The 16761-nt window shown below is 53.1% G+C and overlaps 1 protein-coding gene across 1 annotated transcript in view; it reads right to left on the bottom strand.

The window, feature by feature from the left end:
- PITPNA (phosphatidylinositol transfer protein alpha) overlaps window positions 1-11453 on the bottom strand; it is a 43859-nt gene extending 32406 nt beyond the window's left edge. The window contains exons 1-3 of the mRNA XM_017541678.2: window positions 11184-11453; window positions 7538-7568; window positions 1547-1692 (exon numbers count right to left, since the gene is read on the bottom strand). Of these exons, the coding sequence (XP_017397167.1) occupies window positions 1547-1692; window positions 7538-7568; window positions 11184-11203 (197 nt within the window). The 5' untranslated portion in view covers window positions 11204-11453. The remainder of the gene's footprint in view (window positions 1-1546; window positions 1693-7537; window positions 7569-11183) is intronic.
- Between the last annotated feature and the right edge of the window lie 5308 nt (window positions 11454-16761).

The raw sequence follows: 16761 nt of genomic DNA, 5'->3' as shown, positions 1-16761 counted from the left end.
GGAGGGAGGGTGCACCGTTGAGGAGTCCGGGTGATGGCGAGATTCCTCCCCACANAGGAGTCCGGGTGATGGCGAGATTCCTCCCCACATGGAGGGAAAGTGCACTGTTGAGGAGTCCGGGTGATGGCGGGATTCCTCCCCACATGGAGGAAGGGTGTACTGTTGAGGAGTCTGGGTGATGGCAGGATTCCTCCCCACATGGAGGAAGGGTGTACTGTTGAGGAGTCCGGGTGATGGCGGGATTCCTCCTCACTGCACAGTGCTGTTCTCCTCCCTCTCCAGCACTGAGGTCCTGGACCCCTCTGGGGTGAGCACTTTTATACCATCAAAGTGATAGACCACAATGAAGTAGGGCTTTTACCAAATGAAAGTAAACTGACTTTAGTTCAGTTTTGAGACTAGAACTTAAGATTCAGGTTTCAGTTTCACAGCAGTGTCGATGTACTTAGTGTTACTGAACTGTATACTTAAAAATGGTTAAAATGGTGAATTTTATGTTATGTGTACTTTATCACGATTTAAAAAAAAGACTCAGGTTTACCTTTTCCAGCTCTGGATAGTTTCTAAAACTAGCTTGGTTTGACTTCCATTCAAGCTGATGTGTGATTAATATCACCAACGGCCTGTGGGTCCGCTCATAGTTTACTGAAATATTACTGTTGTGGTTAGGGATGCAGCAAATTTGTGTAGTTTGATATGGATTTCAGTACACAAATCAGTTCAAGCTTTATTTAAAAATTCGGATGACTTTGATCCACAGAGAGGTGCCAAAATTTCTCTGGCAACTGATTTCGCAATATCAGAATTTAAAATACTACCAGCCCAGCAATTCTAGGAATTCAATTTTAGGAATATTTGCTAAAGATGTGCATATACAAGTATATGAGAAGACTTATACAGGAGTTTTACTCAATTATGTCAGCATCTGGAAATAACTAAAAATATGCATATGCATTAGGAGTGGAGGGTTAGACCACTCACAGCACATCTGTGCCACACGGTACTATACTACAAATACGCATCGAGAGAGGAGAGTTAGACCGTTCACAGCACATCTGTGCCACAGGGTGCTAAGAATACTACGTATACTACAAATACGCATCAAGAGAGGCAGGTTAGATCACTCACAGCACATCTGTGCCACACGGTACTCTGAATGATACTATGAATGATGATACTATGAATACTACATGTACCCTAACCTAAAGACTGAGGCAGAATAGGCTGAGAGGCACCATAAGTCATAGAAGAGAAAAAATAGTATATTCCCAACTACATAAATGTTAGTATAACATTTACATAGTATATAACTATTAACACTAATCGTTATGACAATTAGTATAATCCCATCTATATAAAACAATAAAGGAAGTAACATTCATTTACACACACACACACACACACACACACACACACACACACAAACACACACACACACACACACACAAAAGCAACCTGAGCAACCAGCCACTTAGAAACACCCCAATTAGCCACTGTCGCCACCTCTACCCAAGGCCATGGTCTGGCCTTCTGCCGGGCCACGTACCTCTGCAGGTGGTAGATCTTGTGCGTGTACTGGCCTTTCTCACCGTCCTTCTCGTAGGGCTCATTCACCAGGACCTCCACACCTTCGCCACCACCAGTTTCATTTTTACTGGCCTCAGCCACAGAATACAGCTGCCCTACTTGATACTGAAGGAACAGAGACAGGTGTTATTCTCAATACGGAGTCTTCTCGGCAGTTCCACAGAATCCAGTGCCGTAACTGTGGAAAGAGATCACCCTGGGGGCTCCTCACCCAGGGGCTCATTTTGGAGTTTGACATCAGGCGTTGGCCAAATCCACTCAAAGCAACTGAGCGCTGCTTCATGGCCTCTTTACCCATCAGGCATCTTTAATTTCATCCTTCTCATTTCCACATCATCCATCAGGGTTTATTTATTTACTTATGTGTTTTTTAAGAGACAGGGTTTCACCATCTTGGCCAGGCTAGTCTTGACCTTGTGATCCACCCACCTCGGTCTCCCGAAGTGCTGGGATTACAGGTGTGAGGCCCTGCCCCCGGCCCATCAGGGTTTATTTTTATTTTCATTTATTTACTAATTAGTTTGGTAGAGACAGGGTCTTGCTATATTGCCCAGGCTGGTCTCAAACTCCTGGTCTAAAGTGATCCTCCCACCTTGGCCTCCCAAAGTGCTGAGATTATAAGCATGAGCCACCGCTCCCAGCCAATACATCGGGATTTAAAGAGGCAGGTGAATCTACTTAACCTCATACTACCAAGCAGAAAACAGATTAAAGTCCAAAGGAGCTTTTGTGCTGAACCTGCTTCTGGTATTAAGACCCCATAAGATCTGGGTTGGTTGCCAGAAATCACTTGTTCTCACTCATTGAAACAGACCCTAAGACATGACTTCTTGTCAAAGAAAGGTGCTCAGTGCTCTGTGAGCTCCACAAACTGTATTGCAAAGCTGGCTCATCTACTTGCTTCTTCTCTAGTGTCAGGCCTCTCCTCAACACCCAAGCAGCTCTTTTAGGCAATTAAACTTCTTTGACACTTTCCAGGTTCCTGCTGGGGCCGAAGCAAGTACTCCTGCTTCCCGTATGAGATATTTCAGATTCCTAGTCCACAGCCTGTGCCAGCTGGGTACGCCCTCTGTGCTGGCACTTACTACATGGCAAAAGCCTGGTTTTCTTTTATTTGGGTCACATGCCACCCTATCAAGTCACCCATCAAGATTATTGGCCTCTTCTAACCCTGTCAGAAAGGCTCCGTGCTAAGGCCAATGACCTGGGCAGTTCCCAGGCTTAGCCCTGCTGCCTTCTTCTCTGAGAGAAGCTGCACAGAAGGGAAAACAAGGTAAAAAGAAAATGAACAGCAATGTTTAATGCAGGAAGTCATGTCTATACCAAGGAACCCATCTTTCCTACCACTGCCAGTTCCAATTAGGCATGACAGCTTAGGGGCTGCAAGAAACAGGGAAAAAGGGCCTGGACCCCCATATGCTGGGAGTGCAGGGGAGATAAAGGGTTTCCTCACCCTCTATGCCCTCTCCCCCAATGCCTGGTACTCTCAGGGGGAAAGGCAAGGGTGTTTCTTTTTTGAGACAAAGTTTTGCTCTGTTGCCCAGGCTGCAGTGCAGTGGCGCGATCTCAGCTCACTGCAACCTCTGAGTTCATGTGATTCTCCTGCCTGAGCCTCCTGAGCAGCTGAGATTACAGGCGCCCGGTTTTTCTCTTTGTGAATAAAATGGAAAGCCTGTATCTCTATGCAGCTGCCACGTAAATCACTGCCTGCAACACCAAGGAACAGAGGCAGCTTCCAGAGCTGCTTCACCTCAAACTTAGAAACCTGCTCTTCCAGGAGGCTTCCTAAGCACTGTAGGGAAATTTCTGGGCAAAATCTGGAAAGTGAAGCAGAGGACCAGGAAAATTCACTGCTTACCACAAAGCTAAAAAAGCCCTAACTTTCAAAGCAAAAATCCAGAACAAAATGCATGAAAAGGCCCAGGCAAGCAACCAAGGCTCAGTGAAATCCATAAAGAGGAGCATCTGGGTGGAAGCCAGGCACCTAGACCTTGCTAATCCTAAGCAGCATCAGTGCTGCCTCAATGCCCGCCTGGAGCCGCAAACTGTCCCTGTGCCTTTCCCAGTCCACCACCTAGCTAGGCACACATGAAAACCCATCAAGTGGGTCAAGGCTGGGCTGAGCCAGGGGTGCCTACGGAGGAGCAGTAGCTCCGTTTCAGAGAAGAGTGGTAAGAACATCTAACCACTGACTTAGCAATCCTAAAGGGCAGCTGGGGAGAGGGCCTGGTGGAGGAGACAAGGTTGCTAGCTAGCGGTGCCACTTGGGAAGGGGGCCCCCAGGCAGAGACTAATCGCCTTCATTTGGTTTCTCTTTAGCTGCAGGAATCAGAGGGCAGGTTCTAAGAGGATCAGCCTGCTGGCTGGCATCTTCCCCCTTTAATCTCTCTTGATATTCTGATCCTTTAATCCCAATGAGACAAGTGAAGGCAGTTTTGTTAATCTCAAGGGGTAAGCAAGACTGGCCTGCACAAGCTGCAAGTGAAGGGCGCTTTTCAGGTTAGGGAATTCCTTTCGGCATAGCTGCTCTGCACCCTGGGAAAGCAGCCAGACTCGGATGGGGTGGAGACAGGAGTGGGGGGTCAGACCATTAAATCAGATTTTTAAAAAACCCCAAGAAGACTGAGCCTCCAGCCTCCTCTGACCTATGAAGATGCTCCCTGCTCTTGAGATTTGTTTGCTTGTCCCAAAGAACTAAGCCATTCAACTAAGAAAAACAGAGACTCCATCACTTTGGCAATTTGGGAGAGGGGGCACAGTGGGTGGGCCTGAAATACTGACATGAAACACATCATAAAAAACAGTATAGTTAGGGGCCAGGAGCAGTGGCTCATGTCTGTAATCCCAGCACTTTGGGAGGCCGAGGCCGGCTGATCACCAGAGGTCAGGATTTTTTTTTTTTTTTTTTGGTTCTTAAACATGGATTTTATGCAGTACAAGAGGTCAGGATTTAAGACCAGCCTTACCAACATGGTGAAACCCCATCTCTACTAAAAATACAAGAGTTAGCAGGGCATGATGGCTGGTGGCTGCCTGTAATGCCAGCTACTTGGGAGGCTAAGGCAGGACAACACCTGAATCTGGGAGGCAGAGGTTGCAGTGAGCCAAGATCGCGCCACTGCACTCCAGCCTGGGCAACAGGGTGCAACTTTATCTCAAAAAAAAAAAAAAAAAAAAAAAAAAAAAAAAAAAAAAAAAAAAAAAAAAAAAAAAAAAAAAAAAAAAAAAAGTACAGTTTTGATCCCAGCCAATGGCCCCATCAGGCTGGGTACCAGAGGGGGAATGGTGTCACGTATCTCTGGAAACAAGAAGTAAAACAGCCCTGCCTGAAGCAGAGGGTGGGCCGACCTGAGCCAGGAAGCACTGGAGGCCACACCCATGCCAAACACCCAGGGCTGTCTTGCTCTGCTGCAGAATGCATGGACACTCTGGCCAGCCAGAAGCTAATTCTGCCCCCAAAATATTGATGCAGGCCATCAGAATGATTACAGGGGCATGAGCTTCTCTTTCTTCACTTTCCCTAAATCAGAACACTGCAAGGGCCTTGAGTCGTGGCCTCCAATTTAGGAAGTGAACCCGCCAGTCACATGATGCTGGGCTGTTCCCACAGGAACTGTGAGTCAGGATGGGGTGATTGACAAAGATTTTGAGAAGGCTGATGATTCCTCATTTCTTCTTTGGCCTTCCCCTCCAGGATTTTTCGGATCATCCGAAAGGACGTTCCCCTTCAACCCTGGCCAGGCCACGTACTACTCTCTTGTCAACGGTTTCTTGCTGAGAACGGGCTGCCCACCACGAGGCAGACAGCTGAATCCCAACTAGCACGCACTTCCCAAGCTTCTGCTTCAACTTCAGGCTCTGATTACCCATCTCTGCCCCACCACATCCTCAGTGCTGGAGAAAAACCATCGCGGGCGAAAACCATGCTCTCAAGGTGGAAGTTCCCCTTCCTTCCAGTCTTGGCCCCACGATGAGCGGTCAGCGTGTTGGCCCCTTCAGCCTTACTGCGAGAGCAGCCATAGGGCACCCTGGGACAGGTCTGCAGCCTTCTCAGACACACTCCAGTCATCGTTCCATCAAGAAATCCCTGTAAAAGGATCCACTTCACCCCAACTCCTACGCTGAGGAAATCCCGAGTTCCTGGGGCACATATTCCTAACAATGGGGGTGGGATTGTCCTGTACCACAGAGAGGAAGTCACCGGACACCTCTCCAAGAGCTAAGTTTCAGAACAAGGGACATGCTAGGCTCTCCTGCTTGGCCTTCTGGTTTGGAAAATTATCACTTGCTATTTTTAATAAAGACAGCACAGGCTGGGTGCAGTGGTTGACGTCTGTAATCCCAGCACTTCAGGAGGCTGAGGTAGGAGGATTGCTTGACGCCAGGAGTTTGAGACCAGCCTGGACAACACAGTGAGACCCTATCTCCACTATTTAAAAGAAATATTATAAAGTAAAAAAATAAAGACAGCATGGCTAAAGTAGGTGGGTTAACAAGACCCCTTCCAAGCCAACACCTGTCAGCCCTGGCACCCGCCTCTCAGGCCACAGGTATACCCCATGCCTACAGCGACCAGAGCATCTACCAGCCATTCCCTCTTTTCCCCAGGTTCCCCCGTCTCCTTTCTCTATTCTGCCCTTCCCAGAACCCCCAAATGATGGTCAGGGCCTACCTCTGGCCCCCTCCCCCAGGTCCCCACAGCTCTTATCAGATTCGTAGTCCACCCCTGGAGGCAACTCTTTAGTGAGCCAATGTCTGCCCACCCCTCTTGGGGGCCAACAAGCCTGGATGTCTGTCTCAGCTAAATGTGGTGCAGGCTCTGTTGGCCTGATTTCATTTTTCAAAGGTCCAGTTCATATTTGGAACAGAGTGGAAGTTATCACGGAGCTTCATGCTGACACTGCAGGAGAGAGAGGAAGCCCAGTGACTGAAGGCACTACACTGCCTGATGAGCCTCACAAAACTCAAGTTTAACTGGAAGCTGGGGTGGGGTGGGGCTGTGGGTTCAGAAAGGAGCAAAGAATGAGGCTGCCCCAGGAGAGGAGAGTGGAGGAAGTTCAGAGGAAGAGTGAGACAAGGGAGGCTCCGTGGCAGTTTTCTGTTGTCCAAGAGGCTGGCTCTGAGTCAGCATGGCCTATGAACCTTCTTACAGCAAATCCTGCTGCCAGGTCCCCAGATACAAGGATGTCAGACCCAGGAACCATAAAAGGACAGAGGCCAAGCCAAGCCTATTTATTATTTCCTGCCCTCCGTAAAAGAAGGGTTCTGTGTCTTGATCTCTTCAGCAGTCACCTATCATGGCTAGGGAGGGCTCAAGAGATTTCCTGTCCTGCTGGTTTGCTGCACAACCAGTGAGAGCCATGCACACTTGCCAGCCGAGTCATGGAGGTCCCAGAAAGCACACACTTGATCCCATCAATAATGTGTCCCTGGCCAGGCACAGTGGCTGACGTGTGTTGTCCCAACACCTTGGGAAGCTGAGGCGGATGGATCGCTTAAGGTCGGGAAACCAGCCTGGCCAACATAGTGAAACCCCCATTTCTACTAAAAATACAAAACTTAGCCAGGTGTGGTGGCACACACCTGTAATCTCAGCTACTTGGGAGGTTGAGGCAGGAGAATCTCTTGAACCCAGGAGGCAGAGGTTGCAGTGAGCCAAGATGACACCACTGCACTCCAACCTGGGTGAGAGTGAGACTCTGTCTCAAAAAAAAAAAAAAAAAAAGTGTCCCCAAACATGCAAAGTCCCAGCAGATACAAGGGGCTGGTTTAGTCTCTACTCAGTCATCCAGCACGCCAACAGTGTGAGGCAGGTTGCACACAGCTGCCCAGACATACAAAGTGAGTACCGTTTTGCAACTGAAAGTGGCACCGGGAAAATTCACGTTGAAATCTGTATGTTAGAACAAATAAGAAAACAATATATGGACCAGAAGGTAAAAGGACTTACCTCATCTACAGACACAGGCAGGATTACTCGACTATAAGAAAGGGAAAAGACAGTATCAACTTTAGGCTGTGCGATCTGCCCCAGGCTCTTTAAACCATCATCCCTAAAACAGTCTGCATCTTGCTGTGTAAGACACTAAACTCAGTGATGAACAGGCCGCAGAGAATGGCGCTCAGTGCTCCGAGGAGGGGACCCTCTGTGCCGCAGAGGCACCCACTTAGAAACCTGTGGTTCAGTCCAAACCTGTCCTCCCACCAGCTACTTCCCAGGCCTCGATCTCACAACTGGAATTGGATATCTGCATGATAAACTTCACCCAAACTCCCCAATGACTCGTCCCCAAAACAAGACTTGCCAATGAGTCTAGTAAGACAGGTGAACACGGGAGGACCTATCATGGTGAGGATTCAGACCCAAAGAAGAGGCCCTGGGGACTTCTGTTTCTGTGGACCCAACCTCCCAACAGCAGCCCTCCAGGGGCAAGGCCAGGAAAGGAGCAGGCCGCCAAAGCCGGAACCACACTAAGAAGCGCACCGACCACCTCTGCTCCGGAGCAGGATACTACAAGACAAGCTGCTACCACGAGGCCACCGAGAGGGCCTTTGACCGACGTTCTGACCTCCAGGAGCTGTCCAGAGGAATCCCGATTACCATTTTCTGTTATTCTTCTCCACATCAATAACCGCCAACTGCTGGCAACGTCAGCAATAACCTGATGGAGAAGCCGTGGCCAGCGAAGTCTCCACGGGGGTCCAAACCCCAAGAAGGTGCCGTGGCTGGTGGCACTTCTCTGGGTGGCTTGCATTTGTAATGCAGACCAACATCCAGGCCCCAGTTCAAAGCTGTGAGGTTGGGGAGCTAAGACAAAAACCCTTGGTTTCACTTATACAAGTCAGGCCAGTTCCCAAGCTTAGACTCTCAGTCCCCAGACCCTTGCCAGAACCCTCTGGGTCCTTTTGTATCTCGCGTGCTTAGTGCAGCATGAGCTGCCATGCCTTCCCGATGCAGTGGGCTTGCCACGCAGGCTACTTGCTCCAGGCTGGAAAACAGCTGTTTTCTAGTTGCACAAAGATCCCCCAGGAAGCAAGAAGGACATAGAGGGGTCTGGGGAAAACATCGCATGAAAGGCAAGGCAACGCACCAAGCAGGAAAGCAGCAAGAAACAAAATGGGCTCCTGGTTTCGGCTGCCTGCTAGCAACTCCCTTCCTCCAGAGCAACTCAAGGAATGGAAAGTCTCCGGTTCACTGGGTGCTGCCACTGATGCTCCCCTCCCATAAGAGAAAGCCAACTGTGCAGAAAAACACTCCCAACTTGGAGCCCAGAATTTCTGCACCCTCAGAAGAAACTTCCTAGAAAACAATAAGCCTTTTATCTTCAAGAACAGCAGTGAAAATTACATCCAAGATTTTGCAGAAATCAAATTAGGTAGAATCCTGCTAGAGGAAGTGTCAGAAACGTCAACAGGGGCAACCTGCAGACGCTGGGTGGGCACCAAGTCTCACCCCAAAAGAGAACGGCATCAGCCAGTTCCCGATGGGATGCCCGGAGGCTGCTTCCCTTCTGGCTGCACACTCAGGTATTTCCCCATGCTCCTTAGGAGCAAAACCACTTCAACAGCAATAGGGTACAGTTGCAAAGGACAGGGCCACAGAGGCGCTGCCGGGCTGACACTGGAGCAGCGCTCGCTCTAACATGACCTTCACTCGCACCCTTTCCAGAGCTGCAGCACTGCAGCCACAGCCAAGCGTCTCGGATGCCCCTGCTCCCCCTCAGTCCCCACCCAGGGATGCACACACAGGGCACAAGTCATGCAGGAAGGAAACGCGGATGCCAGGCAGGCTCTGCATATCCCGCACCTTGGACTTTTTCCTGGCAGGCTTCAAGGGGAGGAGAACAAAGAATGGGAAAGGAGGGCCTCTCTCCCAACCTCACTCATCTCTTCTAAGGGTCGTTCCCCTCCCTGCCTGACCTTCACTTCAAAACCACACACTTCTACGGATTCTAGGATTCATCTGGGAGCAGGAAAAAGGATCAGAAGAATGGGAAAAGCCTGTCCGTCTGGACACTGGAGATTCAAATCCAGAGTGCACCACGTTCTCCTGTGGGCATTCTAAAGTTTTTCCTCCTCACCAGGAACAGCTCTGAGCCCTGGCTGAATTAACATCAGACTGGATGTCTTAAGAAACGCAGGCGATAAGGCCTCAAAATAATGCTCCTCAGACGCGGTGTTCAGCTGGGATACGTGTGGGGCTCGGCTCCCTCTGTTACCCCAGCACCACTCTAAGTCCTCAGTGTCCTAAATGCCTCCAAGGAGCAAGCCTGGTGGGGATGGTCAAAGTGCCTTCGCAGCCGAAGCGGAAAGAGCCCTCTCCAGGCCTGCCTGGCTGCTGGAGCGCCCCACGAGCTGCTCTCTATTTGAACTGCTCCCGCTCCCGGGGTTCTGGCCCTATGCTGCTCACCTGCCCTCCCTCCAGGAAAGCATTTTCCCTGCAAATTCTATGCACACACACACACACACATCCAGTCTCTTCTCTTTGGGGGGAAAAATGACCCGCGATGTTTACTTGGAACCCTGAGCTTCCACAACGGGTCATCTTGTACTCGAAAGGTTTGGCACTCCAAATCTCTCCACCTATCACCCAGTCCCCGGATTTCAGGAGCAAATCCTTCACGCTGCAATTCCTGCCAGAAGTCACCCGTTTCCCACGCACCCCTCTCTTCACTACTCCACAGCTCCCACAACCCCTTCACACTCTCTCCTCAGTTCACGGCATCGTGGACCGCTCCATTCCTCAAAGAGTTCCCCATGGCTCTGCACCAAGCCTGAGAATCCCTTTAAAAAGCTGGCCCTGCCCTGGTCTCCCCATCTCCACCAACAGGTACTGGTAACCGCCGCGCCCCGGGACAGCCTGCACCTGCCACCCCCGGCCTCTCCCTGGCCACGCAGCCTTCATACCACTCCCGATCCTGCGCAGCGCTTTCTGGGCTCCTCACCTGAGCGCCCCCAAGTCCCTCCCAAGCCTGTTCCCAAAGCGCCCTCTTCCGCACCTGCTGCGTGAGCACCGCGGACACACCGGCCCCATCTCAGCCCCCCTGCTCTCTCCTCAGACCCTCCCCCGTCACCCGAGTCCCCAGTCCCCAGCTCGCCCCTGTCCCCTTTCCAGCACTCCGGAGCCCTGGCCACGGCGGCCACTAGTCCCCATCCCGCCCCGAAGCCCCCGAGCCCCCCGCCCGGCTCTCGGCGGGGACCGTTCGGCCTCCGCCCGTCCCCGCCGCGTCTCCGCGGCCCCGACTCCTCCGCCCGCCGGGGCCTCTCAGCGCCGCCTGCAGTCCCGGCGGAGCCCGTGCCCTCGGCCCGCGCAGGCGACCCCGCAGCCGTCCCGACGCTCGGCGTCCCCTCGGCCGCCCCCTGACCCCGCCTCGGGCCCGGCCCGGCCTCGGTCCACTCGGGCCTCCGAGCGCCCCGGATGCCCTCCGTCCCCGCCTCACGGGCCGCCGCCCGGGTCCCCTCCCGACCCGCCACAGGCGCCCTCGTGCCCGGCGCCCCCCGCCCCTCGCGGCCGCGCATCCGGGCCCCGCTCCGTCGCCGCGCCGCCGCCGTCCCCACCCTCCTCCTCCCGCTCCGCGCGGCCGCCGGACACTCACTACTCCTTGAGCAGCACCATGTCGCTTCGCGGCTCGGTGGCTGCCCGCGGCCCACCCGGCCTCCCGCCCGCTGCCTGCCGGCCGCTCTCGCCGTGGCCCGGCCCGGCCCGGCTGCCTGCGCGCCTTCGTCGTGGTCTGCTCCGTCCCCGCCGCGCCCGCCGCGCCCGCCGCGCCGGCTCCTGCCGCCCGGGCCTCGTCGCCTCTCGCGCCGCTGCCGACGCCGCCCGGAGCTCCGGTTCCGCAGCGCCGCGAGGGGGCGGGGCGTCTCTGCGGCAACCAGAGCGTCACACGCCGCGGTGCGCGCTGACGTCACGGGGGCGGGGCCCGCCCGGGCCCGTCCCTCCGTCCTTAAATGGGCCGCGGCGTCGGCGTCGGTTCCTAGGTGGGGCCCCGCGGCGTGCGCCGGAGCCGGCAGGAGGCGGAGCAGATGCCGGGTGTCCGTCAGGGCCCTCGGTGTGAGCCGCAGCTGAGGCACGCGGGTGCTGGCTGGGGGCCTCCCCGGTTGAGGGAGTTGAGACCCAGGGAAAGGTTGTGTCAAAAAAATACAAATAGCCGGGCGCGGTGGCTCACGCCTGTTATCCCAGCAACTTGGGAGGCCGAGGCGGGCCTCAGCTCAGGAGTTCGAGACCAGCCTGGCCAACATACGAAACCCCATCTCTACTAAAAGTACGAAAATTAGCCGGGTGTGGTGGCACGTGTCTATAGTTCCAGCTACTCTGGAGACTGAGGCAGGAGAACCGCTTGAACCCGGGAGGCAGAGGTTGCAGTGAGCCGAGACCATGCCACTGCACTCCAGCCTGGGTGACATAGCGAGACTCTGTCTCAAAAAAAATAAATCAATAGCCGGGCGCGCTGGCTTGCGCCTGTAATCCCAGCACTCTAGGAGGCCAAAGTGGGAGGATCACCTGAGGTCAGAAGTTGGAAAGCACCAGCCTGGCTAACATGGCGAAACCCCATCTGTACTAAAAGTACAAAAATTAGACAGGCATGGTGGCACGTGCCTGTAGTCCTAGCTACTTGGGAGGCTGAGGCAGGAGAATCGCTTGAACCCAGGAGGTGGAGGCTGTGAGCAGAGATCATGCCACTGCTCTTCAGCCTGGGTGACAGAGCGAGACTCTGTCTCAAAACAAATATAAATAATAGCCAACGTGTGTGCAAGCAACTCCTGTAAGTGCTTGGCTCCTCGCAGCGACTGTCAGAAGGGCACTTCGCTATTCCCATTGTACAGGCCAGGAGGAGGAGGACTCAGGCAAGGCCTCGCTAGTGTGTGACGGAGCTGAGGCTTTAACCCAACAGCCTCAGGGTAACGTCATTCATCCAGTAAATAGCATCGGAGTGTCTGTTGTGTACCAAAGACTGTACTTGTATCGAGAGGGGGAACAAGGTGGATGCCATCTACCCCTTAGGGAGCTCGGGGTCAGGTGCAGGGTGGCTGGCGGAGACAGAACTATGAGATTAGAATGAAAAGGGCCGGGAGGCCGGGCACTGTGGCTCATGCCTGTAAATCCCAGCACTTTGGGAGGCCAAGGTGGGTGCATTACCTGAGGTCAGGAGTTCCAGACCAGCCTGGCCAACATGCTGAAACCCTATGTCTACTAAAAATACAAAAATTACCCCGGCATGGTGGCATGCACCTGTAATCCCAGCTGCTCAGGAGGCTGAGGCAGGAGAATTGCTTGAACCTGGGAGGCGGAGGTTGTGGTGAGCCAAGATCGAGCCACTGCACTCCAGCCTGAGAGACAGAGTGAGACTCTGCATTAAAAAACAACAACAACAACAACAACAACAACAAAAATATATATATATATAATGAAAAGGGCTGTGAGAGGTGAGACACAGGCTTGGCGGGATTACACAGGAGTGCGGGTACATGTAGTCAGGGAAGGCTTCCTGGAGGAAGAGATTCTCAGCTGAGATCTGCAGGGGGCTTGAAGAGGGTAGCAGGCAGGGTGAACGCAAAGGCTGTAGGCAGGAGGGAGAGAGTGGTGCATCTGGAGAACTGACAAGTGGGTGGTACGGAATGTTTTGGGGCTGAGCAGCTGGATGGGGGAGGGTTCCTGGTGGGTTGTGATAAGGTATTTGGACTCCACCCTAAGGGCCATGGGAGGGCATTTAAGGGCTCTGAGCAGTGACATGCGCCTGTGTCCTGGGTGAAGGCTCACTCTGGTGGCTGGGTGGACAGAAGGGATGAGTGCCAGAGTGGAGGCAGGGAGGCCGGCAGGTGAGGAGGCTGCCACAGAAGTGCAGGTGTGGGTGGACCAGGACAGTGGGAAGTAAGGAAAGGGATGCGTGGATTCAGGAGCAACTCGGAAGGTAAACTCCATGGACTTGGACAGTGGGAGGGAGGGAAAGGGATGCGTGGATTCAGTAGCAACTCAGAAGGTAAACTCCATGGGACGTGTTGGCTCATTGGCTGAGAGGAGGAGAGAAAACCACCCAGGCTTCTGGCCTGGGAGCCGGGGTGGACGGTACTGCCTTCTCTGAGAACACAGGAAAGACAGGCGAGCATGGGGCAGGTAATGACTCCAGTGCTGGACTCACACTCAGCGCAGGACGCTAGAGGGGCATCCAGGGCGATGGCAAGCGGGCTGCCCAAGACAGGGGCTTGGGAGGGGAGGGTGGAATGGCTGGCCATGTTGCTATCAAGATGTGACTGGCACCCCGGGACTGCCCTGAGCATTGCACCCACTGATCAGATCCTACAGTGGAGGCTAGGCGCGGTGGCTCATGCCTGTAGTCCCAGCACTTTGGGAGGCCGAGGCAGGCGGATCACAAGGTCAAGAGATCAAGACCATCCTGCCAACATGGTGAAACCCCGTCTCTACTAAAAATACAAAAACTCAGCCGGGCATGGTGGTGCACGCCTGTAATCCCAGCTACTCGGGAGGCTGAGGCGGAAGAATTGCTTGAACCCGGGAGGCGGAGGTTGCGGTGAGCCGAGATCATGCCACTGTACTCCAGCCTGGGTGACAGAGCGAGACTCTGACTCAAAAAGAAAACAAAACCAAAAACCTGCTTCTGCATTTCTGGACGCTGCAGGTTAACAGAAGAAAGAAACAAGCAGCCCTCCAGTGCCGCAACTCGGTCTCTCTGTGCTCTCTCTCTCAAGCTCCCTCCCTCTTCCTGTCCTGCCTGTCCCTTTCATATCTGTCTCTCGCTCTCGCTGTGTCTGTCTCTCCCAGGCTGTCTCTCTGGGCCTGTCTCCCTGTCTCATTCCCCCTGTTCTCAAGTGCCCCTCCACATCTCTCTCTCCCTTTATGACTGTTGTCTCACCACTATGGGCTCTCTGCGTTTCTGCCTCACTTTACCTCTCTTCCTGTCTCTCCTCTTTGGGCCTCTCTGTCCCCGTCTCTCCCACTTCCTGTGGTGTCAGTTTTTGGTTTTTGTTTTTTTTTTTGTTATTGTTTTATTTTGAGATGGAGTCTCACTCTGTAGCCCAGGCTGGAGTGCCGTGGTGTGATCTCAGCTCACTGCAACCTCCACCTCCTGGGTTCAAGCGATTCTCCTGCCTCAGCCTCCCGAGTAGCTGGGACTACAGGTGCCCACCACACCCGGCTAATTTTTTGTATTTTTAGTAGAAACAGGGTTTCACCGTGTTAGCCGGGATGGTCTCGATCTCTTGACCTCGTGATTCGCCCGCCTCAGCCTCCCAAGGAGTGAGCCACCGCGCCCGGCCTCAGTCTTTGTCTTTTTTGTTGTTGTTTTCCCTTTTTTGAGAAAGAGTCTCACTCTGTCGCCCAGGCTGGAGTGCAGTGGCACGATCTCGGCTCACTGCAACCTCCGTCTCCCGGGGTTCAAGTAATTCTCCTGGCTCACTCTTTCTAGTAGCTGGGATTACAGGTACCTGCCACCATGCCCGGCTAATTTTTGCATTTTTCATAGACACAGGGTTCACTATGTTGGTCAGGCTGTCAGTCTTTGTTATTCTATTCTGGGTAATGCACCTCAGCTTGTCTTTCCTCCCTCCCGCCATCCCTCCCTTTCTTTTCTTTTCTTTCTTTTTTTTTTTTTTTTGATGACTAAACCAAATGCTCATTCGATCCAGTGACATCTCTGGTTTGCAACAACAGCCTTAACATTTTTTTTTTTTTTTTTTTGAGATAGGCTCTTGCTCTATCGCCCAGGAGAGTGCAGTGGTGCAATCATGGCTCGCTGCAGCCTTGAACTCGGGCTCAAGCAATCCACCTGCCTGACCATCCGAGTGCAGTGGCTGGGACTACAGGCACAGGCCACCACGCTCAGCTAATTTTTTTTTTTTTGTAGAGGCAAGGTCTCGCTATGTTGCCCAAGCTGGTTTCAAACTCCTGGGCTCAAAGAATACAATTCTCCTGCCTTGGCCTCTCAAATTGCTGGGATTACAGACAGGTGAGAGCCAGCAGGGCCTGTGTTTCTTCATCTCTTTGTAGCCATCTCTTTCCCCCGCGTCTCCTGTCTGTGTTCTGTCTCGCTCTCTTTCTCACTCCTTCGTCTTTGTTTTCACTTTGTTGTTGTTGTTGTTGTATGGTTTTTGCTTGTTTTATGTTTTGTTGAGATGGCGTTTCACTCTTGTTGCCCAGGCTAGAGTGCAATGTCGCAATCTCGGCCCATGACCAACTCTGCCCCCCAGGTTGGGGTGATTCTCCTGCCTCTGCCTCCTGAGTAGCTGGGATTACAGGCGCCCGCCATCACACTCAGCTAATTTTTATATTTTTAGTAGAGACAGGGTTTCGCTATGTTGGCCAGGATGGTCTCGAACTCCTGGGCTCAAGCGATCCGCTCGCCTTGGTCTCCCAAAGTGCTGTGGTTACAGGCAAGAGCCACGCGCCTGGCCACTCCTCCTTCGTCTTTGTGTCTGTGGCTCTCACGGTTCCAGCCCCCAGCATGGTTTCTGCCAGCTGACTGGCCATGTGACTGCTTCAGTTATAGCCAGCCCTGTAACCCACCTCTGGGTATCCTGGGGAGACTGTATTTCAGTTTCCATCTTCCGCGCTGCTCTTCTCCCAGCCTCTTAGTCTACTTTGGCTTCTTTTCTGTTTATTTCTGCCTCTCTCTCTTTTTAAACTTCATCCCCCAAATATTTATTGAGCGGCTATTCCATGCCAGGCATGACTCTAGGCACTGGAGGTGGAGTGGGGACCAGGGCGGAGCATTCACCAGCCTTCAGAGAATGTTCCTTCCAGTGGAGAGACAGGCGGCAGGCAAAAGAACAGCAAGAACTTGACCTGACTGCCCAGCTTGTCCCATGGGGCAGAGAAGTGTTGGCCAGGCCAGGCCAGGCTGTGGGCAAGGACTCAGGCCTGTGAGGGGGCTGGCTATGCTCTGAGCTTCTCCTGACAATTCCCCATCCCTAAATAGCAACTGTGGCCAGGCGCGGTGGCTCACACCTGTCATCCCAGCACTTTGGGAGGCCGAGGCGGGCGGATCACAAGGTCAAGAGATTGAGACCATCCTGGCCAACATGGTGAAATGCTGTCAGCTACTAAGAATACAAAAATTAGCTGGGCGTGGCCACCTCTGCCCATAGTCCCAGCTATTCGGGAGGCTGAGGCAGGAGAATCGCTTGAACCCGGAAGGCAGAGTTTGCAGTGAGCCAAGATCA

Source organism: Cebus imitator, unplaced genomic scaffold (genome assembly GCF_001604975.1).
Source record: "Cebus imitator isolate Cc_AM_T3 unplaced genomic scaffold, Cebus_imitator-1.0 Scaffold136, whole genome shotgun sequence".
Lineage (NCBI taxonomy): Eukaryota > Metazoa > Chordata > Mammalia > Primates > Cebidae > Cebus > Cebus imitator.
Note: the sequence above shows the minus strand (reverse complement) of the source record. Positions and strands in the feature narration are given on the sequence as shown.